This window comes from Pelodiscus sinensis, chromosome 2, assembly GCF_052426305.1.
Source record: "Pelodiscus sinensis isolate ZL-2025 chromosome 2, ASM5242630v1, whole genome shotgun sequence".
Classification (NCBI taxonomy): Eukaryota; Metazoa; Chordata; order Testudines; family Trionychidae; genus Pelodiscus; species Pelodiscus sinensis.
The window spans coordinates 229,776,111-229,803,637 of NC_143053.1; the positions used below are offsets into that span (position 1 = coordinate 229,776,111).

Genomic DNA, 27,527 nt, shown 5'->3' on the forward strand with positions numbered 1-27,527 from the left:
TGAGAGCTCCCAGCTCTCCTATTCTTCATGTAGAAGTGACTGTGACAAAGAAGGCCACTTTCATGGATAGATATAACAGGGAATAGGTGGCGAGAGGCTCAAAGAGCTCGCCTGAGTATGAGGTTCAGGTCCCATGCGGGAGTGGGGTCTTTTAGTGGTGGAAACATACTGTGTAGGCCCCATAGGAATCATTTGATCAATGGGTGACTAAAAGCAGAGTACCCCTGTAATGGAGGATGGAGAGCTGAAATGGCAGTGAGATGTACCCTGATAGAGTTCAAGGACAGACCAGTGCGGTGCAGGTCTAAGAGGTACTGTAGTATCTGTGCGACCTCCGTATAAGCCAGAGCATAGTTAAGGTCTGAGCACCAAACCATGAACTGGTACCATTTTTGTTTGTATGTTTTCCTGGTCATAGGTCTGCCGCAATTCATGAGGATCTGCTGTACTGGTTCTAGGATTGACCTCTCCATGGAAGTCAACCAGCCAGCATCCATGAATGAAGATGTAGCATGTATGGCGGGATGCTATCTCTGTCTGATGCGTTGTGTGAGCAGGGTTTGGACTGGTAGAAAAGGAAGTGGTGGTAGTATGGTTATCCATAAGAGATATGGGTACCAAGTTTGTCTGGGCCATTTGTGAGCTACGAGGATCACTGTGGCCCTGTCCTGTTTAATCCTGAGAATCACATGTTGGAGAAGTGGGAGCAGGGGGAATGCACAGGACAGAGGCACTTCCCACTTTATGCTGAACACATCCCCTAGAGAGTGAGGGCCTATGCCTGCTTTTGAGCAATAGTACGGGAACAAATGTTCATGTGGATGGCAAATAGGTCCACCATCAGGAAATCCCACTTCTGGAAAAGGTGTGTCAGTTCTGATGGGTTGATTTCCCACTCGTGGTTCTGTGGGAAGTGTCTACTTAGGTTGTCTGCAAAAATGTTGTCCTTGCTAGGGAAATAAGTTGCAACTAGGTTTATGTTTTCATGGGATGCACCATTCCCACAGGTGAATTGCTTCCCAACAGAGCCGAGAGGACTGAGCTTCTCCCTGCTGGTTCATATAGTACATCATAGTGACATTGTCCATAAGTATTTAGACTGTTCTGTTTTGGATCAGCGGGATAAAGTATACACAGGCACTGTAGACTGCCCTGAGCTCGAGTAGGTTGGTATGTTGTTTGGCTTCCTCTGGGGCCCACTGTGCATGGACTGATTGAAGCATGCACCTGTCATGATCAGGAGGAGTGCTGACCAGCAAAGGATTCAGGCAGTTAGCCAATAAAAATGCAGGTAGGAATTTCAAACGAGATAAGAGGGGGTTTTCTTTCTCTCTTCTTTGTTTAAAAGCAAAGCAGTTTCTCCCAGGTATTGAGGGAGATGCTTCTCTCTCTATGAACGGACTTCTTAAAATGCATAAGTAGGGAAAAGTTTAGCTAGTCCTTCAGGGTTTATTGTTTTCCTTGTTTGGGGTTTGGAAATCATGTCCGAGGTGGTTAATTGTTTTCCCTTTTGTAACTAAAGATTACAGCCCAGGGACTTTCCCTGAGAGAGAGAGAGAGAGAGAGAGAGTGTACATTATATATATATATATATATATATATATATATATATATATATATATATATATATATATATATATAAAATTGTGGCTATTTACCATCTATCCAAGTATTGGTTGATTGTTGCGTCCTTAGGACTAAGTGCCTAGTTACAAAGGCAGAGTACGTTGTTGTCTGTGGATTCTCAACTCCAAGCAAAATGGAGGTTGGGGCAGAGGGGAGAGCTTTACCTTACAGAGGGGATTTCCCAAGTGATCTCTTCCCTGATTTTCTTGGAATCACTTGGGTGGTGGCAGCGAGGAACTAGTCTTGGTTTTTTGTTTTTGACTCTCAGAGGGACTTAGATTGAATAACTTCTCTCTGGGAATCACAGAGACAGGTTTTGCAGAGTTTATTTGGTTAGCCAGCACCCCGTATCTACACACATAGTGACAGCTCCCCAGCCTAGAAGCAAAGGTTCATCATAACTGTTAGTGGTGTTGGCAGTTGTTAGAAGGGGATCCCTATGCATACCATTGTCATGCAGAGATCACCATGTGAGTGAGGTCTTTATCTTCCCTGGCATAGGAAGGTGTTTGTTTATATCAGCAGTTCCCAATCGCTGGTCCGCAGACCAGTCGCAGTCCATGAACACCAGCTTGCTGGGCAGTGGCACATTGCTTGGCCATGCCTCCAGTTTTTAATTAGCCCCACTTGCTGGGGTTCACTATGAGGGAATTCTTTTCCACCCATTTCACCATGCAGCAGCAGGCTGAATGGGGCAGGGCTGGAGATGGAGCCACAGTGAGGCTCCTTCTACTGTGGCAGCCTCACTGTGGCCCTGATTCCAGCTCCAACAGCCGCTACACAGCCCAGCTGGCGAGGCCGTGTGGAGAATGTCTGCGGTGCTGGGTCGGGGGGAGGGGGGGGAGACCATGGCCATGTGATGAGCAGCTGAGGCCTGTTCCGGGGGTGGGATCTGAGTCACGGCCACGTGGTGAGCAGTCGGAACCTGTTTCAACAGCCAGAGGTGGGGCCTGCACCACAGACACGTGGTGAGCAGCCAAGGCCTGTTCCGGGGGCAGGAGCTGTGCCATGGCCATGGGGTGGGTGGGTGGGGACTGCTTGGGAGAGGGGAGGTGGGCTGGGGCCTGCCACTTGAAGGGGAGGCTGGGACCTCCTGCGGCTGCATGACAGGGGAGGCTGAGGTCTTCTGGGAGAGTGGGGAGGGGGCTGGGACCTGCTGTGGGGAGCAGGGGGATGAAACCTGCTGCATGGCGGGGGCTGAGATCTGCTCCGTCCGGTGGGTGGCTGCTCTGGCCGCTAGAGCTGAATAAAATAATATGGGGGGGGCCTGCAGGAGTCAGGGTTGGAGTGTATGCGGGAGTGGGGGGTACATATTTTGGCAAACAGGAAATGTTTTATTTGCATATTTCTTATTTTCATAATGAATATGCTGATATGTAAATGTTGCCGGTCTGCCACAAATTTGTGAACAGACTTGCTGATCCCCAGTATAAAAAAGGTTGAGAACCACTAGTTTATATGATGGATATGCGGCCTGTATACTGTGTGTAACCATGCCCGGAGGGGCTGCATGTGGAGGCGGGCATGTGGTACCATAAATGTGGCTGGCACCATATGCCCTAAAAGTTGTAGGCAGTGTCGGGCTGTAATGGATGGACTGGTCTGTGCTAGCAATATGAGGTCTTTGATTGCTGATAATCTGTGTTCTGGCAATGAGGCTATTGCCCTCCTATAAATTCCAACATCTGGATAGGAGTTAGTGTGCACTTTGGTAGATTTATCTGAAGCCCTAGGCTGTCGATTAGGGCTCTGGTGGTTTTGACCACTTGATCTATGTCATGCGCTGTGTTGTCCTTTAGAAGGCAGTCATTTAAGCATGGGAATATTGTGATCCCCATTCTGCGCAAATGTGCAGCTACCACTGCCAGGACTTTTGAGAAGACTTGTGGGGCTGTTGAGAGTCCGAATGGTAGCACTCTGTACAGAAGTGTAGGTCCCTTATTGTAAACCACAGAAAGTGTCCGTGTGACAGATATACTGAGATATGATAATAAGTCTTCCTGGAGATCGAGGGTAGACGGCCATGCTCCCTTTTCCAAGGCAGGAATCATAGCGGCGAGGGTTACCATCTTGAATCACTGGGACTGGACTAAGCAGTTGATTTTGCGGAGGTCCAATATTGGTCTCCATCCCCTCCCTCTGCCCATCTTGTTTGCAGTAAGGAAGTAGTGAGACTAGAATCTCTTGCTTCTGTGCTCTTGTGGCACCTAGCCGCAGAAGGTGTTCTGCCTCTTGTATGAGTACATATTTGTAAGAGGGGTCCCTGAAGAGAGACGGGCAAGGGGGGTTGGGAGGGAGGGATAACTAAAAATGGCATGCAATAACCAGTTCTGATTTCCAGCACCCACCTGTTGCTGGTGATAGTGTGCAAAGCTGGATAGAATGCAGCTAGTCTGCTGTCAAATGTTATAGAAGACTTGGATTGCTGCCATGGAAAAACTGGGTCTGTCAAACCCACACCCAGTGCTTCAAAATGCTTGTTGGGATGTTGATGGTGGTTGAGATGTCTGCTCTGAGGCCTGTCTGCACCTGCTTTGGCATGACCAGTGCCTGTTGTTATAGTGTCTTGGCTGCTGGTTGAAGAGTGTGCGTCTGTACCTCTGTGTGACTGACCTTCCCTGTTTTATTTTTGTGAGTGTCTTTAGTGTGGCCAACAAATCTTTCAGGGTATGGAGTGAGGCATTTGTGGATTCAGAAAAGAGTTTGGTGCCTTTGAAAGGCAAGTCTTTGACTGTGGTCTGGATTTCTCTCAGGAATCCTGAAAGCTGAAGCCAAGATATCTGCCTAGTGAAAACAGCAGAATCCACGGATCTTGCAATGGTGTTTGCCAAATCTAGTGCAGCTTGTAAAGCCGTCCTAAAGATTAGTGCCTCCTCGTTGATATTTGATTTAAACTGTTCACTCTTGTTGTTGGGGAAAGACTAAAAGATGACAACTAATGGAATATGTGGTATGTATATTTTGCGAGTAGTGCCGAGGAGTTGACTATTCTGAGCTGGAGAGTTGCTGATGAGTATGCTTTACAACCCATCAGGTCCAGTCTCTTCCAATCTCTGTTGTAAGGGACTGTTTGGGCAGCTTGTTCTTTCCCTCTCTGGTTGATGGCATCAACCACCAGGGAATTTGGGGTGGGATGGGAGAACAGAAAGTCTGTTCCTTTAGGGATGACGTAGCATTTTCAATCTGACCTTTTGCAGGTTGGAGATATTGTGGCAGGCATCTGCCAGATCGTTTTCGCAGGATCCATGAGAGCTTTGTTCATAGGGATGGCCATTTTGGCAGGTGGAGATGCATGTAATATATTTGTCAGCTTATGTTGGGTTTCTGGCATAGCTGACAAGGAGATCTCCAGAGTATCCATAACTCTTAAAGAGTTCTTGGAATGATTTAAAATCAATCCTCGAGGTTGGAGGTGGGGACATGATTGTATCTTCTGGAGATGATGAAGAGATGTGTGTGGGTGGAGGTGAATAGGGTATCTGTTCCTTGAATGTTATGTCTACCTCCTCTTCATTAGCACATGAACTGGAATGGTTTGGTGACTGGACTGTAGGAGCCTGAGATTTAGGTGCTAGTGATGGCTGTTGTGGCTACTGTGCCTGCTGTGTTCTGTAGGCTGCCCATGGGTCCCAGTATGACCAACTGGGTGGGATAGGTGGTGGGAGCCACTGTGGTGCTTGCCATTGCTGTTTCTGCTGGTTGGACTTAAACGAGGAGGGTATCGGTGTGTGTCTGAACGAGCTCATCGTCAGCACTAGATATTGGTGGCACTGAGGTGGCTGGGGCGGATGAGAGACTGAACCTGGATGTGTTCGGGGTACCATCAGTGCCAAATAAGGGCATTCCCGGCCCCGAGGAAACCACAAGCTCCACTGTCATGGTGAACTGTGGTACTGGCACAGGAGGAAGCAGTATGGGTACCAATAGAGTTTGCGGTGCCAGCCACGTGGCTTAAGTCAGTGCTAGCTATTTTGTGTGAACGGTCAGTGCAGAGTGTTTGGCCGATGCTTACGTTGGTGTCAGAGGCAACATGGTGGCACTCAGTGCTGAAGCTGAGTGTGGTCTGGTCAGTGCCACAGTTGGTACTGATAGTGTTTTGACCGGTGCCAACACAGAGGCCTTCTGCTCCACCTCTGTTGGTACTTTTGAGGAGGAATGAGCTTTCTCGTTGGTGTCTTGGCTCTTGTCAGTGTCAGCCCTGTTGCATGCCTGTTTTTCCAGCACCTTGGATGTTATGGGTGCTGAGGCATGCTTTTTATGCAGCGAGCATTTTTTCGAGGGAAACTCAGTCCCTGAAAAAGAGTAGAACTTCTTCTTGGGCACTTGAGCCATTTTATGGTGCTTTGGGCTTGACCTGGTGGGAGCCCCTCTCTCCGAAGCTGCTCCAGGGGATGGCTACCTGAGTGGGGTGGTATGTTCGGGATCTGAGGCAGGACAAGCAGTTTTCTCCAACTGTATCATTTTTAGTTGGAGTTCGCTAGCTTTTCTTGTTCTGGAAGTGAGTTTTTTACAGTGATGACATTGATCCATGGAGTGCTCCTCACTCAAACAGCGGACATATTGTAAGTGTCCAACTGATACAGAGATGGACAGTCTGCAGCTCGTACATCTCTTAAAAGCAGGTGAGACAGGCACTGTTGTCGTAGCCATGTCAGTCCTAGGGACAAGGTAACTGAGGTAATGTATTCTATTGAACAATCTTCTGGTAGTGAATGAGACAAGTTTTCAAGCTACATAAAGCTCTTCTTCAGACTTGGGAAAGGTACTCGGAGTGTCACAGCTAAATACAAGATTGAAAAAACAGCCCATGTTCTACGGGACCATTCAAGGGGAAATGGCCCATTAACAATACTCTAGTCAGACAACAACAAAATGGGGTTAATGGGTTAATAAGCCATAAATGCAGTGTCTTTATTAAAGCCATTATTTTTGTGTGTAGTAAGGTTATGGATTGAAGCACCCAGGCTTTTATTTTGAAGGTGTTTTATAGGCTTCCTTTGAGGATAGGATGGGCACGTCAGATACAGAGTGATATGAAAACACCTACGGGCGAACATATTTCACAAAACAATCAATCTATATCTGACTTATTTGTCCTCATCCTCAAAGGAAATCTGAACAACACTTTCAAAAGGTGAGCTTCGAAGTTTAAATTCATAACTTTGTTAATAAAGATCCTGCATTTATGTCTTACTAGAAGATTTACCTTGCTTTGATCAGGTCCTTAACTCTGTTAATTTTTGTTTTTTCTTCATTTAAATCATTGCTTTGAGGTGGGGTTGGAAATAAGAGGCTCACAATGCAGGATGCCCAAAGGAGAGAGGACAACTCCAGCCGTCTTAGCACAGCATCTTGAGGCCAGGTAAGAAGTGCCTCTCCATGGCCACTGCAGCAGGCACAGCTGGCAGTGTGGAGTGCATGTCCTCACACAGACACATACACACACATACAAACTCTGTCCAATATATCATAGATAGCTGCTCCAATGGTGCTATATCTATCCCTGTCCTCTAGCTCCTTGCTGCCCTCTTGTAGTCATCATACAATATAATTGTTCCCACTTTCTATCCCATATCCCCTACTGTCCCCATGTGGTCATTATATAGCACAGACCCCCTCTCCATTTTATGTAAACCAATCCTATTACACGGATATCCCATTTTCCTGGCAAACCAAACCCTTACCTTGCTTTAAGCTGTGATAAGAGAAAGCTGCACACCAAATTAGTGGTCCTAGCTCTTACTGTTTAGGAGGGGGTTCTTGAAAAGACAGACAGATGGACACACACTCAGGCCGTGTCCAGACTCAGGGTTTTTTTCGGGAAAAGTAGCCTTTTCCCGAAAAAACTTCCCCTGCGTCCAGACTCAAGCCGCGTTCTTTCGAAATTATTTCGAAAGAACGCGGCTTTTCTTTCGATGGCGGTAAACCTCGTTTCACGAGGAAGAACGCCTTCTTTCGAAAGTTCCTCTTTCGAAAGAAGGCGTTCTTCAATATAAATAGGGCTTCTTCAAAAGAGAGCATCCAGACTCGCTGGGTGCTCTCTTTCGAAAAAGCGGATTGCTCTTTCGAAAGATCCGCCTGCAATCTAGACGCGATCTTTCGAAAGAGGCTCTTTCGAAAGATGCTTTCGAAAGAGCCTCTTTCGAAAGAAGCCTGCAGTCTAGACATAGCCATAGACACAAACTCTCTCAAATATATAGTAGAGATGTAAAAATATATATAGTATGGAGGTAAGTTTAACTGGTTAACTGATCAATTGGGGGCAGGTAGGAGGGGGGCATTCTAGCCCACTGGGTGGGGGGGGTAGAAGCCGGAAGCAGCAGCAGGGAGTGGGGAGGGCTGCCAGCTCCCAGCCCGTGTGAGTTTGTGGGTTGGGAGTCTGCAGCCATGCGCTGAGCAGAAACAGTAGCTGGGAGGGGGGACAAGAAGGGAGAAGAGGAAGAACTGGCAGCATTCACCCCTTGTGGGAGGCTGCTAACTCCCAGCCCACTCAGACTGGGAGCCAGCAGTCCCACAGGACAATAGCAGCCCTCCACCCACAGGAGCTGCTTCTGGTTACCCATTCACATCCTTAATACATAGTAGATTACAAGAATCTGTAACCCAATAAGCCCCTCTTTTTCTTCTATGATCACAGAGATGTAAACAGGCCACTTCATTTTGAATGACCCCTTAGAATATGTGCTAGCTACTTATGCTAAATTATCTGTTCAATCTTGTATTTAGCTGTGATACTTTTAGTACATTTACCAGATCTGAAAAGCTCTGTGTAGCTAGAAAGATTGTCTCTCTCTCCAATAAAAGTTGATTCAATACAATATTGCCTCACCTCCCGTGTCTTTTTACATTGCTAACATGCTCTGACATCTCCTGAAGCCTTACTAGTTGTCAGCAAGACTGCTCAAAATTTAATGCATCTCTAATCCCGCAATTCTATGTTTTAAAGTTATACAATATACGTTGTGTACAAATTAACAATCATATAAAAATGCACCGATTACATGTTAACACATACAAACTAAGTTCTGAGAAGTGCTTAGCTTGAATTCAGTAGAAATATACACCTTACAGGAGTGGGTCCATAATGTGAACTGTTCAAATTACACAGAAAGAATGACAAAAGCACTAGAGAAATCTCAAATATCAACCAAAGTCAAATCTTAAAAATTAAAATTATGCAGAAATCTACAGATTCACATTTCAAATGCATACACTTCTCATAGAAAAAAACTAATTGCATGTGCATTGCATATTTTGTGGAGTAAAGATGAAAGGCCTAAATTTTCAGAACTCAGAGATTTGGAGTACCTCATTACTTGGTACCAAAAGTTAAGACATCTTAAAAGGACCTGATATTCAGAAAGTAGTTTCTCAGCATTTCTGAAATTAGACTCATTTCAAGTGGTTTTAGTTGTGCACTCAAAAGATAAGGGACCCACGCTCTAACTTGGTTTAAATTGTCTGAAAAGATACTAAATGAGTACAATTTTGGAGTACATTTTAATGATCTTTCTAGTTTACAAAACAATTATTTGTCTAAATGCAGTTACTTAAAAGAAAACACTTAATATAAGTGTCAGACCACAGTAAATATTTTATTATATTTCATCCATAACAGGATATAGATATCCTCTTCCTGATACATGATTAAATTCTTGTAAATGGGGTTTTTCTATGAATGTTTCAAACAGTGATAGTCTTGATTTTGTAAATTGCATTGCAATCCTAAATATGTCAATAGTTTCATGCCAGATAAGCATATGACTATTTAAAGTATATGGGCATTATATAAAAACAAAAACTCAGCAAAGAACATTTATGAAATAAATCAAGATTCCAAATCTCCATGTTTGAAATTAATCCTAAAACATATTGCCATTTCCAAAAGAAAAAAAAATGAGATCACCTATTATAAGAAAGACTGATGGATTTCACCTAAACCACAGTTTAATAAACATTTCTCCATCCTGTCTCAGATTCAGTAACAGTTTATACAGGTGTGTGCAAAATTCATCTAAATCCTTGAATTAACTAAATAGAAAGAAATGGCAGGTTGGTTTTTTTTCCTTTAAAATAAAAATTATAGTACCAGGAAATTAACTACTCCATCAATGCTGACCACTTCTATAATTTATTTTTTAGTTATGAAGGTAATTTGGAAAGCTCTAATATCCATAAATCACTAATGTTCTCTTTTTAAACAGGTATTTTGGGACAACCCCTCCTTTTTACGTATTTCATATGCCTCATTTCTGTAGTATTATCTGTCATTTTTCTTGTCCTGTCAACAGGACAACTCTCTCATTTGTCTTTATTTTTCCAAAGCATTCCTCTTGTCTGTGACCTTCTCAAAACACTAATAGTTGACAGCTTTTCCCTCCCAGTAGAGTTCCAACCTCAAATTTCTATTACATAGTTACCAAGCAGAACAGAGGCTATCTTGCAATGTTTTTACAACAAGAACGTGAATAAAAATCAAAGCAATATCAGCAATAAGCCTAGTGATGACAGCACCTTTGGAAACATTTGCAGCTTCTTATGATTTCAGCTCAGAGGATTACATTCATATGTTTGCACTATGAGGAGTTCTGCTTGCAGACAGCTTTTTGGGAGACTTGGTACCAGTGATCTCAGCAGGAGACACTTACATCATCTGCCAAGGCTGCTGCATCATGGAGTATGGGTACAGGGTTCTGTTTTTCATAATAATGCAGTTTCTCGTGAATCTGGAAGACAATTGCACAAAAAAGAAAAAGTATGCTTAGCACCAAAGAAAATATGACAACATAACCCTGTTGAGTTAACTGATCTGCTGAGTGTCTGTAACTAAAGAAACATCCTTTTATTAATCTATAGGAGGCAATCATATAGATTAATTCATCAACCACCTCTGTTGAAGTGCTAAGAACATGAAATCAGATGGAAAAAATGTTCACTATGTAGACCAACCCACAGAGAAACTAAACATTTGTGATTTTCCCCTTAGTTTTCTATGCCTGTATTTCAGACATATTGCTTTAAGTATCTGTTACATTTTACATTGCTACTGAAAACACAAAGCATAAAGTGTTTATCCCCAAAATGGGCATAAAACCTCTTGTAAATTATGATTTATGAGGTGAAGTAGCAGCCCATCACCCACCTTTTGACAGACAGTTCAGTGGATTTGCTGAAATCATTAAAATAATTCAGAAAGAAGGGCAAATTAGTGTTAATATGAATTCTAACAGTTCAGGAAAAGTTGTATTTTAGCACATTAAAATTTCCACTGATATATCTTAAAATAGTCAAAATATTTTTGAAAAGTCTCTAACATTTATTTTCCTCTATTAGAGAATATTTAATATATAACAATCTTTTTATTTATATTGTTTACCTATCACCATTATCTAGACATAAAATATACAAAATAAAAAGCTGACAATCTAAATTATCATTAACATGTAAAAACACTTACCCCTTAAAACACTGTCCCCCTCCTCAACCCCACAAAGCAGGGACTACTTTGCTGGTGGGAGGTGGTAAAATGAGACACAGCCAAGACCACTACTCTCCCTAGCAGCCTCTTCCTCTAGATACACAACTGTGCAGAGAAGACCCCAAATATTGGGAGCACTGGGATCCAGGTAGAGTCTCCATTGATCCAACTCAAAGAACAATTTAGCCTTAGGGAAAAATCCATATAGAGGAACCAGACAGACTTGAGCTGCTAAGAGCAACTGCAAAAGCCAAAACAGCTAAAGGAGAGACCTTCAGACATCCAGAGAACTTTCTACATTTTTTATTAGACTTTCTCTCCCGTTTGGTTGGCTGGTTGCTCTAATCCTCACCCTAATGGTTTCTTCACCTCAGCTTCATCCCACACATGAAAAGAGTTACTCACCTTGTTCAGAAACGGTGGTTCTTCGAGATGTGTGTCCTCACGGGTGCTGGTGCATCCTGGTGCCAGTGACCAGAGATTTTTCTAGCAGTATCCACCATGCAGCACACAAATCATGGCCCTCCCCTCGTGCCGTTAGTGTCCATTAGGCGTATGCGCAACACTGCCCCTCTGTTCCTTCTCTACGCATGCTAGTAGAGCATGGGGCTCCAAAGGAGGGAAGGAGGGATGGTAGTGGAGCACCCACAGAGAGACACATCTCGAAGAACTACCGTTACAGCACAAGGTGAGTAACTCTTTCTTCTTCAAGTAGTGTCCCCGTAGGTGATCCACTCTGGGTGACTATAAAGCAGTAGTCGGCTCATGGAGGCAGGTTTGGAGCCCTGTCGTCATCACCAAGGCTCGCCGAGTGGCAGCGAGCCCCGCTTGCCAGCCACGCGGTTCTGCGCTCTGAGCATGCGCAGATTGCTTCATGCCGGCTCTTCCGGGGTGTAATCTACTCGCCACGGGTGAGTAGATTACACTATTTGTCGAGCCCTGGTTATCACTTATGAAAATACTGCTTGTCCCACAGCCATGAAGGATGTGATGGAGGATGCTGGAGTGTAATGTTGCATTCTTGTGTGGTTTGATGACCACGTGGCTGCATTGTAAACATCCTGGAGAGGTACATTCTTGAGGAAGGCAGTAGTAGAGGACATAGCCCTGGTGGAATGGGACATGATAATGCCAGGTGGCTCTTTATTGTGAATGGTGTAGCACAGGCATGTCCAAAGTCCGGCCCACGGGCCAATTGCGGCCCGTGTTCCGGTTTAATACGGCCCCCCAGGTAATTTGGCAATATCTATCTTTTATGGCCCCCAACGAATCCATATGTATTGAGATGAATACATTGTAAAATCTCAGTTAATGTCAGTTGGTCTAAATCAGTTATAAATATATTTGGACACAACATGTATACTTGGTGTTATGTTCCTGTTCATATTTTTTGAACTTAAAAGTTGACAGACAACCTTTATTACCAATAATATGTAATGTACTTTACAATGTTCCTGACATATATTTCAGCTTCCTGGATTTTTTTTTTCATCTGGCCTTCAGATATGAAAGGCAGAGTGATTTAACACCTGTTTAGATTTGTCATCCATGTGACGAAATGAAAAGTATGCCGTTTGCAATAAACTTTGCATAAAATAGTTCATTTGTATTTAATTTTAATGGTTCAAAGAATGTCAGGCAAAATGGTCGGCCCTCACGCATGTTCACTTCATCAAATCTGGCCCTCTTTGAAAAAAGTTTGGACACCTCTGGTGTAGCATGTGTGGATGCATGAAGAGATCCACTTGGAAATCTTCTGAGAAGAGGCAGCTTGTCCCTTGGATCGTTCTGTAAAGGATAGGAAGAGTCTAGGAGATATTTGCCAGACTCTTGTCCTATCAATGTAGAACGCAAGCGCTATGAGGACGTCGAGGCTGTGTCAAGCAGCGTGCGATGGATCAGTATATGTCTTGGGGAAAAAGGCAGGTAAGTGTATGGGTTCATTGATGTGGAAGTGGGAGGAAACTTTCAGGAGGAATTTAGGGTGGGGCCAGAATGTGACTGTCCCTGGTGAAAATTGTATGGGGGGGGGGGGGGGAGTCCGCCATTAGGGCAACCAATTCCCCATCTCTCCTGCTGGAGATTATTGCAACCAGGAAGAACTGCAGAGATAGGTATGACCTGGAACAGGTCGCCAAAAGCTCAAAGGGCGGCTTTGTCAAGCTCTTAAGTATGTGATTTATGTCCCTGATTGGAACTGGTGGGCAAACGGATGGAAAGGTGTTTCCTATACCAGTGAGGAATCTTTTGGTGATTGGGTTTGAAAGGAAAGAATCATGTTCTGTGGTGCAATGGAAGGCTGCTATGGGAGCTTCATGACCCTTGATACTACTTAGAGCCAGGCCCAACTCTCTAAGGTGCAAGAGGTAGTCCAGTAGGAAGGGAAGAGGGGTGGTCTCAGGGGTTATAGTGTGAGTACATTTTAGCCACTGAGAGAACCTACTCCATTTGTAGAGGTACGTTTTCCTTGTGGATTGTCTTCTGCTGTTGATTAATATTTCTTTTACTCTTTCTGAGCAGGTGTTTTCAGCATCCTGGAGCCATGAAGGAGCCAGGTGTGGAGATGGAGCTTGTGGGGTTTGGGATGGAGAATTGCACCATGATTCTGGGAGAGAAGACTGTGTTGAGGCGGAAAAACATATGGATCCATCACTGTCATTCTGTGGAGGTAACGATACCATGTTTACTTCGACCACACTGATGCAATGCATATGATGTGAGCTCAATCTTTTCTGATTTTGATGATGGCCTTATGAAGTATGGAAAGGGGTGGGAATGCATAGAGCAGTGGTGCATCCCATTTGACAGAGAAAGCATCCCCCAGGGAGTGCTTCCCTAAGGCTGCTCTGGAGCAGTAAAGGTGACATTTCTGATTATTTCTGGTCATGAAAAGGTCCAGTTCTGGCTGACCCCATTGGTGAAACATGTAACAGAGGACCTGAATGTCCATCTCCCACTCGTGGTGGTCGTAGAAGTTGCGACTCAATGTCTGCTATAATACTTAACACCCTTGGGAGGTAGATGGCAACAGGGGTAATCTAGTGCATCAGGCACCAATTCCATAGCTTGAGAGCCTCCATACATGAAGATGGGGATCATGCAGCACCTTGCTGATTGATATAGTACATGCAAGTGGTATTATCCGTCATTGATAAGACGTTGATAATCTTGCGAGCTATATGGCGTAGGAAATGCTGGCATGGTAATGTACTGCCGTTGTAAAAGGTGGATATGGAGTGTTTGTGCTGTAAAGGACCTTAGGCCATGAGGGTTTCCAGATGAGCACCCCATCCGAGAAGTGATGCATCGGTCATCATGGTAAGTGTAGGTGTAGGTTGCTCGAACGGAACTCCAATTAATACATTGTGTGGACTTGTCCAGCACTGGAGGGAGTTGAGGGCCCATGGTAGAATAGTTACTGACTTGAAGAGCAGGTCTCTAGATGGCGTGTAAAGTGTGGCGAGCCAAGACTGAAGGCATCTCATGTGGAGCCACCCCAGACTGATGACATAGGTTGTGACAACCATATGTCCCAGAATTTTTAGGCATTCACAAACTGTTGTGGTAGGGGTCGCCCGTGCTACTGCTATGAGGTTGCATAGGGTGTCGAATCTGTGCATGGGAAGGGTTGCTTTGGCTGTGACAGTATCGATGTGTGCTCCTATAACCTCTAGCGATTGAGCGGGGTAGAGAGAGTGGACTTTTTGAACTTTATATGGAAGCCACGGCGGAGGAGGAGGTCCGTGGTAGTCTCAGTCATGTCCTTTGTCTCCTGGAAAGACGTGCCTTTTATGAGACAGTTGTCTAAGTATGGAAATATTATGACTCCCTGATGACGTAGGCAGGCCACTATGATAGCCAGTGTTCTGGAAAACACTCCGGGAGCCATTGAAAAGCCAAAAGGGAGCACTCAGTATTGGTAATGGTGGTGGTTAACCGTGAATCATAGAAAACGCCTGCGGGCGGGATCAATTGTTATGTGGAAGTATGCATCCTGAAGGTTGAGAGCCAAAAGCCAATCTCCTTGATATAATGCTGGAATTATTGTTGCTACGGTCATCATCTTGAATCAGTGGTAAGCGACGTATCTGTTGAGCTTTCTTAAATCCAGATGGGCCTCCATCCTCCATTCTTTTTCTGTGTTAAAAAATAAGTTGAGTAAAACCCTCGACCATGGAACTCTGTTGGTACCGATTTTATGGCACCTAAACGGAGGAGGTGAAGCAGTTCTTGCTTGAGGAGGATCTTTTGAGAGGGGTCCCTGAGGAGGGACGGGGTGAGAGGATGGGTAGGACGATGAGAAAAGAAAGAGATGGAGTAATCATGGATGATGAGCTCTAGGACCCATTTGTCTAATGTTATTTGAGCCCACTGTTGAAAAATGGGGGGGATGCAGTGGTTGAATTGTGGACAATTAGTGGATGGTGTGACCAGAAGTAAAGTGTCTTTCTGGCTCCTGACCAAACCTTCAAATTTGCGGCTTAGATGTGGATGGTTGGGCTGATGGTGTTTTATGCTGCTGTTAGCGTTGTGGCCTACAACACTGTGGCCTTTGTTTTTGTTGGAAGTCATACCTTTGTTGCTATCTGTATGATTCCCTGGGTCTCTGGTTGTTTGTGTATCTGGCTCTCTTAAATGGGGGCATGTACATCCCCAGGATTCTTAGGGTGGTATGGGAATCCTTCATCGAATGAAGTACTTCATCTGTTTTTGCAGCAAAGAGATTGGTTTTATCAAAGGGTAGATCTTCGATCTTCTTCTGCAAATCCTTTGGGACACCTGATCCTTGGAGCCAGGATATTCTCCGCATCACAACAGCGGAAGCTGTGACGCATGCAGCTGTGTCTGCTACATCCATTGCAGACTGTAGAGCAGTACAAGAAATTGTATGGCCCTCCTGCATGATGTTGAGAAGGACAGGTCTCTTGTGTTCAGGTAAGTATTGAGTAAGCTCTTGAAGTTGGAACAATTAGAATAGTCATAATCTGAAAGCATGGCGGTACAAGTCGCTGCTCTAAGGAACAGAGTGGCCGAGGAGTACACTTTACAACCCATAATGTCCATTTTTTTATGATCCTTGTTATGTGGTATTGATATAATATTAGGTTGTCTGGCTCTATGTCTAACGGAATCAACTACCAGGGAGTTTGGTGGAAGGTGAGTAAAAAGGAAGTCCATTCCTTTAGGCGTGAGAAAATATTTTCTGTCCGCTCTTCTGTTGGTTGGAGTGATGGATGCCAAATGTTGTCTGCTGAGTCCATCATAGCCTCGTCCATGGGGAGGACAATCCTGGATTAGGTAGGAGGTTGTAAGGTGCGCAGAAGGCAATACTGTTTTTCCTGAACCTCTTGTAAATTGTGCTTTTGTGCTAATGCTACCCTTTTAAAAAGTTCCTGGAACTTCTTTGAGTCATCGCCTGGTGGCGGGGTGGTAGACATAACCACCTCATCTGGTGAGGACGAAAAATTATGCCCAGGGGACCTACTCTTACCCTCAGAGAATCCTCTATCTCAGTGTCGATTGAGGAGTTAGGCACTGTTATGGAAGTTGTTGGGGAGAACGAGGTAGTTCTCTGGATGTTGTGGAAGGTGCGGTATTATGGCTCTTCCTGTGAGAATGTGGCTCCCATGATTGCCATTGCCCAGAGTACGGAGGTGGCAGGTAATTGTAATGATATGCATACCAGTGTGGTGGTGGTGGCGGATATGTGTATGTAATAGGCCCATTGTCCCAGATGGAGCTCTTTTTACTGGGCTGGAATGCTGGGAAGAGAAACAGCTGCATGGCTCGGTGCCAGCTTTGTTTGGGGAGCAAGACAGATTCGGTGATCTACATGAGCGCACCGACTGTACAGAGGAACCTGGTGCTAATGCTGCCGGTGCCTGACGGCTCCTGATAGGAGACTCACATTATAGGTGTTCCTGGGACAGCACTGAGGTACGTGGTTTACTCCGTGCCAATGGTGTAGGCGGTGCTGATTGGTCTGGAGGCGGTATCTTGGTGTGGGGCCTCTTAGGTACTGAGATCGGTGCCAACTCAGGTGGTGGCTTCGGTGCCAAACAGTGCTTATGCTAGCTCAACAGTGCAGTCAGTGCCAACGGTGCCGCTTGTTTTTGTTGGGCTCTGAGTGCGCCCTCTTATGCAGTGCCCTATGTGCCGGGCTTATCTGCAGTGCTGACCCTCAAGGCCATCGATACCGAGGGTAAGGTAGAGTCTCATTTTTAAAAGGGACGTGCCAGAAGAGGTAAAGGGACATGTTTTGTCCATACCTTTTGGCTCAAAAGTCAGCTTTGAGGCAGTTGGTGAGTCCTCAGAAGACAGTTGGAACGACCTTTCATAGAGGAAAATTTTCAACCTGTTGGCCCGGTCACAGAGTGCTCTGGCCATCAATTTAGAACAGTGAGCACACTTTTGTTTCTGGTGAGATTCTGCAAGACACTTCATGCACACCGAGTGCCTGTCTGAAACAGGCATAGTATTCCAGCATGAGTCACATCTTTTGAAGCCAGGAGATCCCGGCATCAGGAATGGTGAAAAGCGGTGGGCCAATGACAATGGAAGAAGAAAAAAAATTTTTTTTATTTTTTCTATAGGGTGGGGTAGGGGGTCTTAAAACTTGGAAATGTGAGGAAACTTAGGGGAAATAACCAGTTTTCTGCTGTTTTTCTGTAGAAACAGTGGAAGGACAGACGCTCCATCTGCTGCCAAGGACGATAGAGAAGGAACTGAGGGGCCGCCTAGCGTGCTTGCTTAATGGACACTAATGGCATGAGCGGGCACCACAGTGCGTGCACAGCATAGTGGATGCTGCTTGAAAAATCTCCAGTTGCCAGCGTGAGGATGCACCAGCACCCAGAGTGGAGCACCCACGGGGACACTACTCGAAGAAGCAGCCCCCTCTACCTCTTCTTTCCTACTTTGTCTCCTTGGCCCCTTTCACTTCAATGTCCCCTCTATCTTACTCCCTCCTACCTAAACACACACACTCCCCCCCTCCAAAAATTCATGTAATCATATATATAGTAGCCCAACATCTGTGAGTCTGTAACGCTGTAGCCCGTCTGTAATGCTCAGCCGAGCATCACAGCAAGAGGGGTGGGGGGGGTGGGGTGGTGACATACATGGCCCCGCCCCCCGGCCGTGTACGTCACTGGGGTAGGGTGTAAAAAAAACAGGACACCCTTGATCGGGGGTGGGAGGGTGGAGGGACCGGACAGGAGAGGAACGGGGTTGGCGGGGGGAGGTCAGAGGCAGCAGTAGCTGGCCAGGGGAGAACGGGGGAGGGGCGGCCGGCGGGAAGCAAAGCTGGTCAGGGGTGGGAGTCAGGGTCAGCAAGGCTGGCCATGGAAAATCAGGAGGAGGAACTGGCTGGCGGGGGGCAGGGAGAGGGAATCGGCCAGTGGGGAGCCAGACTCACCCAGGCATGTGCAGATTGCAGGGTGCTGCCTGCCCCACTCATGCATCCCTGACAGAGACTGAGGAGAGCGGAGAGAGAGAGAGAGAGAGGCAGGAGGAGGAAGAGAAGAGAAAGAAAGAGATGGAGAGAGAAGCAGAAGGCAGAGGAGAGGTGAGGGGGGGGAGGCTGTAGGAGGAGGAGGAGGAAGGAGGGAGAGAGAGAGAGCGCTCAGGAGAGAAGACCGACATGGAGGAGAGACCTGAAAATCCAGCCTTATGACGGGCTAATTGGCTAGTTAATATGTTTGCTGCCATCACATTGTTTACTGTATTTGTGTGCTCCACCTTTAGCACCACCCTGTCTTGTCTAGTTATAATGTAAGCTCTTTACGGCAAAGAGTCTGCTATGCTGCATTTATATAGATCATAGCACAATGGGAATCCATTCTTGGTTGGCACTTAGGCAATACTGTAAAAACACAATAAAGAATAATGACTAGACAAGCAAGGGCTCTATTATATGTTGAATGTTGGGTGGAGTAAAGAAATGGCAGTGAATTCCAGAATTGCCAGCCTTTCACCAAGAATATGTTGCAACCAGCTTTCAAACTAAGGATTACTTGCTGAAGCATACTGATGATCTCTGCTGTGACACTAAAACAAGACCACAAAAACAGACTTCTAAACCACCGAGTACATACACCATAAAATTATTTGTTTTTACTTATAAGTACTTTTTACTTGAATCTTGAAACTAAATGAAAGGAAACACATTCTCTAGAATATAAATATAATTTGTTCGATATCCAAAATACAGGAAAGTCAGGATTATCCGACCTTCGGTAATCTGACATTCCGCTTTATCCGACCCTGCAGCTCCCGGGGACAAAGCAGCTCCAGGGCACGGCCAGGAGAATGGCCCCACTCGCTGCCCCGTCACTCTCCTGGAGCCACTGCTGCTGCTCCTGCCGATGCTGCTTCGTCCCCTCCTTGCAGCACCCAGGAGCTGCAGGGAGGGAAGGGACCAGGGCCAGGCAGAGATGGGGACCAAGCAGCACCAGCTACAGTAGTAAAGTCCCTATCATCCAACATTTTCGGTAATCCGACCACCTGTCAGTCCCGTTTAGGTCGGATAATTGAGACTCTACGGTATCTTAAACAGGCAGCCACAATCCACACAAATATTTTCCAGTGTTTTTTTTCCAGAAATAGCCCCACATAGTGAACTTTAGAATAATGCAAACTAGAAATCACTAAAGTATACATGACTGTAGAGAACTGTTTCGCAATCACCTTGCAAAGTAAAGACAAAACGAATTTTTGCTACAGTTGCTATTTCAACCTCTATAAGAATCCCAGAATTAATCAGTTTCTTATATTGCAAACCTTATGACACATTATTGGATTTTGAGGGGAGCAGCTGGGTCACTGCTGCACCCATGGGGGATGTTCGCCCCAAAAGTGGTACAAAGGGGGCCATGTGAGGTGTCAACCAAAAGCTTACTGTCTACTGATACTGTATATGCTCTTCATATATCTGCATAATGTCTATGGGTATGTCTACACTACCCCGCTAGTTCGAACTAGCGGGGTAATATAGGCATACCGCAATTGCAAATGAAGCCCGGGGTTTGAATTTCCCGGGCTTCATTTGCATAAGCGGGGAGCCGCCATTTTTAAATCCCCGCTCGTTCGAACCCCGTGCCGCGCGGCTACACGCGGCACAAACTAGGTAGTTCGAACTAGGAAGCCTACCTAGTTCGTGCCGCGCGTAGCCGCGCGGCATGGGGTTCGAACGAGTGGGGATTTAAAAATGGCGGCGCCCCGCTTATGCAAATGAAGCCAGGGAAATTCAAATCCCGGGCTTCATTTGTGGTATGCCTACATTACCCTCCTATTTCGAAATAGGAGGGTAGTGTAGACATACCCTATATGTGGAGTTATGAATATGTACTCTGTATGGAGACTGGAAGTTTCTCTGTATGTAGTTGAGCGATGGGCTCAACCTATGAACATGCTAATTAGCAAGGATCCAGGGACAATAGGTCTTTTAAGTACCCGAGACCCACCTATGAAGGAATCTAGGTGCCTGGTCAGAGACCATGTGACTGTCTCCAGCTTAGAAGAAGCCAGGAAGGAGGTATAAATAGGCCATGTGGCCGACTCCATCTTGGTCTCCAGATCTGCTCCTGACCCCAGATGCGGCCTCGCAGGGATTCACGAGCCGGGAAGAACTGTGGACCCATCCTGGCATAGGATGTGCACCAAGGACTTTTAAGCCAGCAGCTATAGCATCTCTGCTGCAAGCCTGCATCGAGAACTGGGAGATTTGATGCATGTAATGCATGATACTTTAACAACCTTGCTCTCAGGCTTTTCTTTCTTGTGGTAATAAACCTTTAGATTGTAGATTCTAAAGGACTGGCTCGGCGTGATTTGTGGGTAAGATCCAGAGTGTAAATTGACCTGAGAACTGTGGCTGGTTTCTTGGAACCAGACAGAACTTGTTCGGGGAAGGTGAGATTGGGTTCTAAGACCCCTCACCTATATATGAGGCCCGGGGCCATCTGGGGCATGGATATTGCTGGGGTGTCCGAGGGGTTTTGCTTGTGAGGCTTCAGGCAGGCAGCTGAAGCACTCTGTGGGACTGGTTTGTGGCCTATTTGGGAAGGTCTCCAGTCTAGGGGCTAGAGAGAGCCCCCAATTTGAACAATTCGACCTGAGTGGACACCCTCAGCTGTGCCCAGACCCGGTCCAGGCCATCACACCTTAATACCTAATTTCTGAATCAAAATGTCAGAACTCCATTTCTTTTGTTTGTTTAATCCACCATCATCATTTTTATTTTATTCAAGCTGAACATCAGGGAGCACTGAGCTTATCAATAGTTGACTGCTATTACCCATGAGATCCCCTGAGAAAATGATAAAGGCACTCCAGGGCAATTTTGTTTGTTTTTGGCCATGAGCTACTGGAGCCTTCATCATCAGTTTGTGGTACTGCAGACACCTAACAGATCTGAAACAGTCACCATGTAAACTTGCTTTTTGTCAATTGCTTTTAGAAAATACTTGACCAAAACTGGCACAGTCTCTATTACTTCTAGACCCAAACCCAGATTTAACAGGAGTCATGTAAATCTGATAACTACAAAGCCAGAACTGACTCCCAACTGTCTTAGTATTTCCATTAAAGAGAAAGTTTGGGAAGTGGGCAATAATAAAAAATAATGCTTGTATCAGACAAAGGTTTTCAAAAGCAGCAGACTAACAAATGCTTGAGATCTGGGCAATATTTTCTTAGACAAGAAGGCATGGACTAATATTTACCAGGAATGACCATAAAGCCATCCAAAAATATTACAAAGATCGATAAAAGTCCATATAATTGATTGGAGCCCAAAGGTAAATACACCTGGCTGATACTTTCTGGCTTCAGTTCACTCCAGACATAGATTTCCTGACAAAAAGGTAACCAATGAAATAAAACATCTTGCTTTAATGTTTGCCTTTATATAATTCTAATGCAGTGGTGACCAACCAGTAGATCAGGATCTACGGGTAGATCTTGGAGCCTCTAACAGGTGATCCTGACTGGTTTGGTTGGGAGGCTAGCAAGTACTGGCACTTCTACTGTCCCTCCCCACGTTACCCTGCTATTCCTGCCCAGAGCCTCAGAGCTGCCCCTGAGAGTGTCTGGCTTGTTGTGCAGAGTAGCGGCGTGTAAGCGGTCTCGCTTAGTTCTGGTACCCTGGCCTGTACTCAGGCCCTTACGTAATGGTCTAGCGGCCCCTTTTAGACTGTGGGAACCGGAGGGCGGGGTAGGCTGCAAAGCCACACCAGTCCAGTGTCAATGTAGCTCTGGCCCTGGTTCAGGGTGGGGCAGGCAAACAAACAAACAGATCCTACAGTCAGTTCAGCCTGGGCTCTGGTTCAGGGCTGGGCAGGCAAGCAAAGAGTTCCCGGCACAAGTGGAAAGGGGAAGACTGCCACCCAGTATATGAGGTGGCGGTGTGGGACACGGGCCCTCCCTACACCAACACATCCCGGCCTACGGTCCTAGCAGTGGCAGCCTTGGTGGCCGCTGGGGTCAGCAGGGAATCCGATCTGAAACATGCCGACAAACAAAGGGTTATCATGTCCGCCCGACCATCATCTGGTTCCCCTGGGCCACTTCCAAACTCTCTCTGGGTATGTCTACACTACCTCGCTAGTTCGAACTAGCGGGGTAGTGTAGACATACCCTTACTGTCTCTACCTGACTCCCGGTCAGCGACAGGTTCACAAGGTCCGGGTAGTCTGCATGTGGGGGGACAGGGTACAGAAAGTCTTCTCTTCAGTGCCTGGACCTGGTAGTCCAAGCCAGTTATCCACCTCTGCCAGATCTTCAGGGCCTAAGCATGAGAACTCAGCATAGGCCTCTGTTCCCTCCAGTGGCTCGGGCCCTGCTGAGCTCCTGGGCTGGGCTTTTGTATTTCCTGCCCCGCCCCAAGGCCTCTGCGAACTTAAAAGGGCAAGCTCCGTCTCAGCCCACCTGAGCTCAGAGAGGTGTTCTTCCTCCTGGGCGTCAGTGAGTGACCACCCCGGTCACTAGAGAGAGACAGAGGCTGGGGGCACTGATGTCACTCTGTTCCCCTCCCCTGTACCTCATCTTCACAGAGTAAGGAGGGTGGGGCCTCAGCAAAGAGGTGGGGGAAGGGCAGGGCCTCGGAGAAGGGGCAGGGCAGGGATATTTGGGTTTGAAGTAGATCCTGGACTGATAAATTCAAAAAGTGCTTTAATTCTTGTGCTTTAAAAGGTTGGACACCACTGCTCTAATGCATCAGTTAACATCAGTGGTTATCAAACTATGGTCCACAGACCACATTAGTGGTCTGTGGCTGCCTTGCAGTTAGGCCACGGCTTGAGGTTCAGCCTCTCACTCCATACCCTGCAGCTCAGAGCACCGGCTTCCTACTGGGGGGGGGGGGGGGAGTCACCCCTCACTGCAGAATCTGGCTCCTGAAGGGAACAAGCAGCTCTACGTGCTGTTGCTTTGCCTCCCTCCATGGTATTCCAGCCAATGGGAGCAATGGGAGGTGGTGCCTGGGATGCACTGCATGGGAGTGACGCCTGAGAGCGTCTATCTAACTCATGCCCAGACCCCTCACCCTGCTTCTGCACCCTCCCTTGGCCAGACAACTCCATCCCCTGCCCACTCTTGCACCCTCCATCCTGTGTAGACCTTACATCCTCACCACCCAAAACCCTACTCTAGCACCCTACCTCCCACCCAGATCCCCCACCTTCACCCCTCCTGCATCCCCATCCCACTCCCTGGCAGCCCCATCTCACACAACGAACCCGTCATTTTGGCCTCACCCTAGCACCTAAGAGGGGCTCACAAAATCTACTAACCATGGGACCCCAAAAGAATTAGTCAGGCCCATGGAATTTATAAAGAGGCAACAGGATATTTTCTACCTTATTATATATCTCTTTCTTAATGATTCCTAACATTCTGTTTTACCTTTTTGACTACCATAATGACTCCAAGATCTCTCTTAAGTGGTAACAGCCAATTTAAACCCCATCATTTTGCAAGTACAATTGGGATGATGTTTTCCAATATGCATTACTTTGCATTTATCAACATTGAATTTAATCTTTCATTTTGTTTCCCAGTTACCCAAATTTTGCGAGATCCTTTTGAAGTTCTTCACAGTCCACTGTGGACTTAACCATCTTGAGCAATTTTGTATCATCTGCAAATTTTGCACCTCACTGGTTAACCTTTCTGCAGATCACTTATGAATATGTTGAATAGTACTGCTCCCAGTACAGACCCCTGGAGGACAATATGAGTTACTGCTCTCCATTCTGAAAACTGACCATCCTACCCTTTGCTTCCTGTCATTTAGCCAGTTATCAACCCAAGAGAGGACCTTCTCTCACATACCATGATAGCTCACATTAAAGACCCTTTGGTGATAGATCCTGTTAAAGCTTTTTGGAAATCTAAGTATACTGTATCCACTGGATTCTCACATATGGGATCCCATATGGCAGTGGTCCCCAACCTCCAGAGGCTCCCGGGCGCCTGAGGGCGGGGCCACTCACGCGCCAGGCGCCCGGGGCGGGGCCACTCACGCGCCGAGCACCCGTGGGGGTGGGGCCACTCACGCGCCGGGCGCCCGGGGGCGGGGCCACGCGTCCTGGGGCACGCCAGGGGTAGGGATGCCCTTGCACCCGGCAGTGCCGGCATATGCCCCACGGCCGGGGCCGCCCAAGCCCGGTACCGGCGCGCCCGCATGTGCCCCGGGGCTGGGGCCACCGTGGTGCGTGTCACACGCCTGGGGCCGGCGCCTCCAGTGCGCCGCGCGCCGGGCTGGCCCAGGTTGTCGGCGGATGCACACAAATGCCCCGGCGGGCGCCATGGCGCCCGCGGGCACCGCGTTGGGTACTACTGCCATATGGGATCCCACATGGGATCCAGAAGACAGTTGAACAACAGAAAGGATTGTGAAAACTGACACACTCAATCATAGGAATGCTACCTTACTGGGGAAAGAAATGAAAAGGTTGGAAAGGCAAAAGAGCCATTTTCAGCAAAAATCTAAACTGGAGATTGCATGAAAGAGAGAGATACGGGGGAGGCTGTCTCTGATGGCACAGGCATCAAAGAAGAAAGTTCTTATATCAGGAAGATAACTGAAGAGTCAGATAGCTGGTGAGTACTACATGAGAGGAAATAGTTACATTGTATAAAGGTAACTTGTAGCAATCCCATAAAAGGATCTCACAAGGAGGAAGGAGAAAATTTGTTCCTCGGTTTCTGAGGACAGGACAAGGAGTAATGGGCTTAAAGTGCAGCATGGGAGGTTTAGATTGGACATTAGGAAAAAATTACTAACTGTCAGGGTGGTCAAACATTGGAATAAATTGCCAAGGGAGGTGGTGGAATCTCCCTCTCTGGAGATATTTAAGAACAGGTTAGATAGACATCTGTCAGGGATGGTGTAGACAGAGCTTGGTCCTGCCTTGAGGGCGGGGGGCTGGACTCGATGACCTCTCGAGGTCCCTTCCAGTCCTATGATTCTATGAAAAGGTTTTAAAAACCTGGGAAGGCAATTCTGAACTGAATTAAGAACCTGACATAGCAAGTTAATGACCCTGTATTTTATGTTTGCCTTCTTAAAAAGCCAGGTGCAATAAGATAAACGGCAAATTTGTCAGGTAAAATTGCTCTCTTTATAATTCATTAACAATGCAGGCATGTCTGATGTCTGGGAGTCACAAGGGAGACACAAGCACTTTCACTTATTTCTATTTAAAGGCCCTGCCCCTTCAGTCCAAGGCCCAAAGCTCTGCCTGGCCTGCAACCACTTCAAAAGTTTTTGAAGTGCTGCCCCTCCCTCTTCAAAAATTATTGCCCACCCCTGAGCTAGGTAAATGGAAGAATTCTTCCACTGAACTGTGTCAACAGTGTGGGTTAAGGTAACCTAATTACATCACATAGAGCTTGATGTTTTGCACAGCCCTGACTAAAGTAGCTAGGTCAACTTTAATTTTTAGGTATAGACCGGACAGCAGTGTTTGCACAGTACACTTATTCATTACACATATATTTACTTGTAATACAACTCAGTTTTCCAAGTATCACAGCTTTGCTCTGGAGGAAAATTTTTCATTTGGGTTTGAGCACTGATTATATGCAACTGCATTTTTTTTTTTTTTTTTTAAAGGAACCAACTTCCTGTGAAGGCCCAGAAAAAAAACCCTGATATAAGGAATTTGTGAAAACGAAATCTGCTTTTTGACAAAAGGTGCTGTATGGTTGATTGTACCATACAGTATATTTGTATTCCATACTCCTACTTATAATATTGTTAGAAGACAGTTTGACAAATACATTGAAAAAATTCCTATTTAAGCTGTTCTATTCATTCCCCTCTTGTTTTTAGGAATTGCTCAAAATACGCTGAAATATTTTATCCTTTATTTATTGTTCAATGAATTTTTCCTTCTTTTCATCTGATAGATATTGGCTTCTGTTTTAAAACATTACTTGTGAATTATCCCTATTGGATACTGTACCTTTAATTGTATCCTTTATTTTGATTCAGCACTAGGAACAAAGTAAGAACACTGATGTCTAAATGAGTATGAAACATACTGTAACAAGTTTGAGACTAATATATTAGGTATTCTATTTTTGCAAGGTTAAGCAGAACAGAATAAGTACTGTCTACAACCCCTCTAAGTCCTTGCAGAGTTTCTTAAAATATTTATCTTTCTATAAGAAATACTTTTCACTTTCAATTCATTGTTCCCTACACAACAAAATAAAGCTTCTATTATATAAGCTTTCACAGTCTTTCATTCAAGTGTACTTTTTTGTCAGCTGTAAGAAAAAGTTTTGATGACTTTGCTTATAGAAGAGGGTCCCTAGGTGGGTAGAGGAAGTTCAGACCAAAGCCAAACAAGTCACACTTGTTCCAAAATAAATTTTCCTGCCTCTTCAGAGCCAAACACCCTTAACCAATACTGTACAAAGGATTTTCTTAATTTTTTTTTTGTACTTTTAACCCCAGATTTCTTAGGATTTTTTTCCTTTCAGAACATTTCCAAATTTAAATACATCTACTCTTTCTTGTGATCTAAGGACATGAAGACCTTGAAACGAAAAGCTATTTTTAATATCAGTTTTTAAGGAGCATAACAATGACAAAACACTTTTCCTTTGAAAACAGTGGTCTTCAAATTGGAGTCCATGACAGCAGGATTAAAACACTAGGATTTTATTTTAAAGCATTGTTAAGAGAAAGTATTCTGATTAGGTAGAACGGGTTATCTGAGTAGTCATCATAAAGGCATCAGTGGTTGCGAATCAATTACCTTACCAAAATCAAACCTGAGATGAAACTGCTATTTAGTTTCAGTGTGGAATTATTTGGAGAGAGGTGGCTTGATCCATGTTACCTAAAATAAATTATGTCAATTCTCTGTCTATCAAAATGCAGTGAAGGTTATAATAAAGACTAATATTT

General features: G+C 45.6%; 1 protein-coding gene and 1 long non-coding RNA gene across 11 annotated transcripts in view; one reads left to right on the plus strand and one right to left on the minus strand.

Moving 5' to 3' along the window:
- Window positions 1-27,527, minus strand: part of MPP7 (MAGUK p55 scaffold protein 7) — a 303,055-nt gene that overhangs the window by 134,498 nt on the left and 141,030 nt on the right. For 8 of the 10 annotated variants that reach the window (XM_075922585.2, XM_075922584.2, XM_075922583.2 and 5 more), the window contains one exon: window positions 10,275-10,352. In XM_075922585.2, coding sequence (XP_075778700.2) covers window positions 10,275-10,352 — 78 coding nt within the window. Of the gene's footprint in view, window positions 1-10,140; window positions 10,353-27,527 lie in introns of all 10 variants that reach the window. The other 2 variants (XM_075922586.2, XM_075922587.2) reach the window with 1 other exon arrangement.
- Window positions 13,649-18,128, plus strand: LOC142827373 (uncharacterized). The gene is made up of 3 exons (XR_012902085.2): window positions 13,649-13,772; window positions 15,821-16,039; window positions 17,777-18,128. It is a non-coding gene; the product is annotated as an uncharacterized LOC142827373 (long non-coding RNA).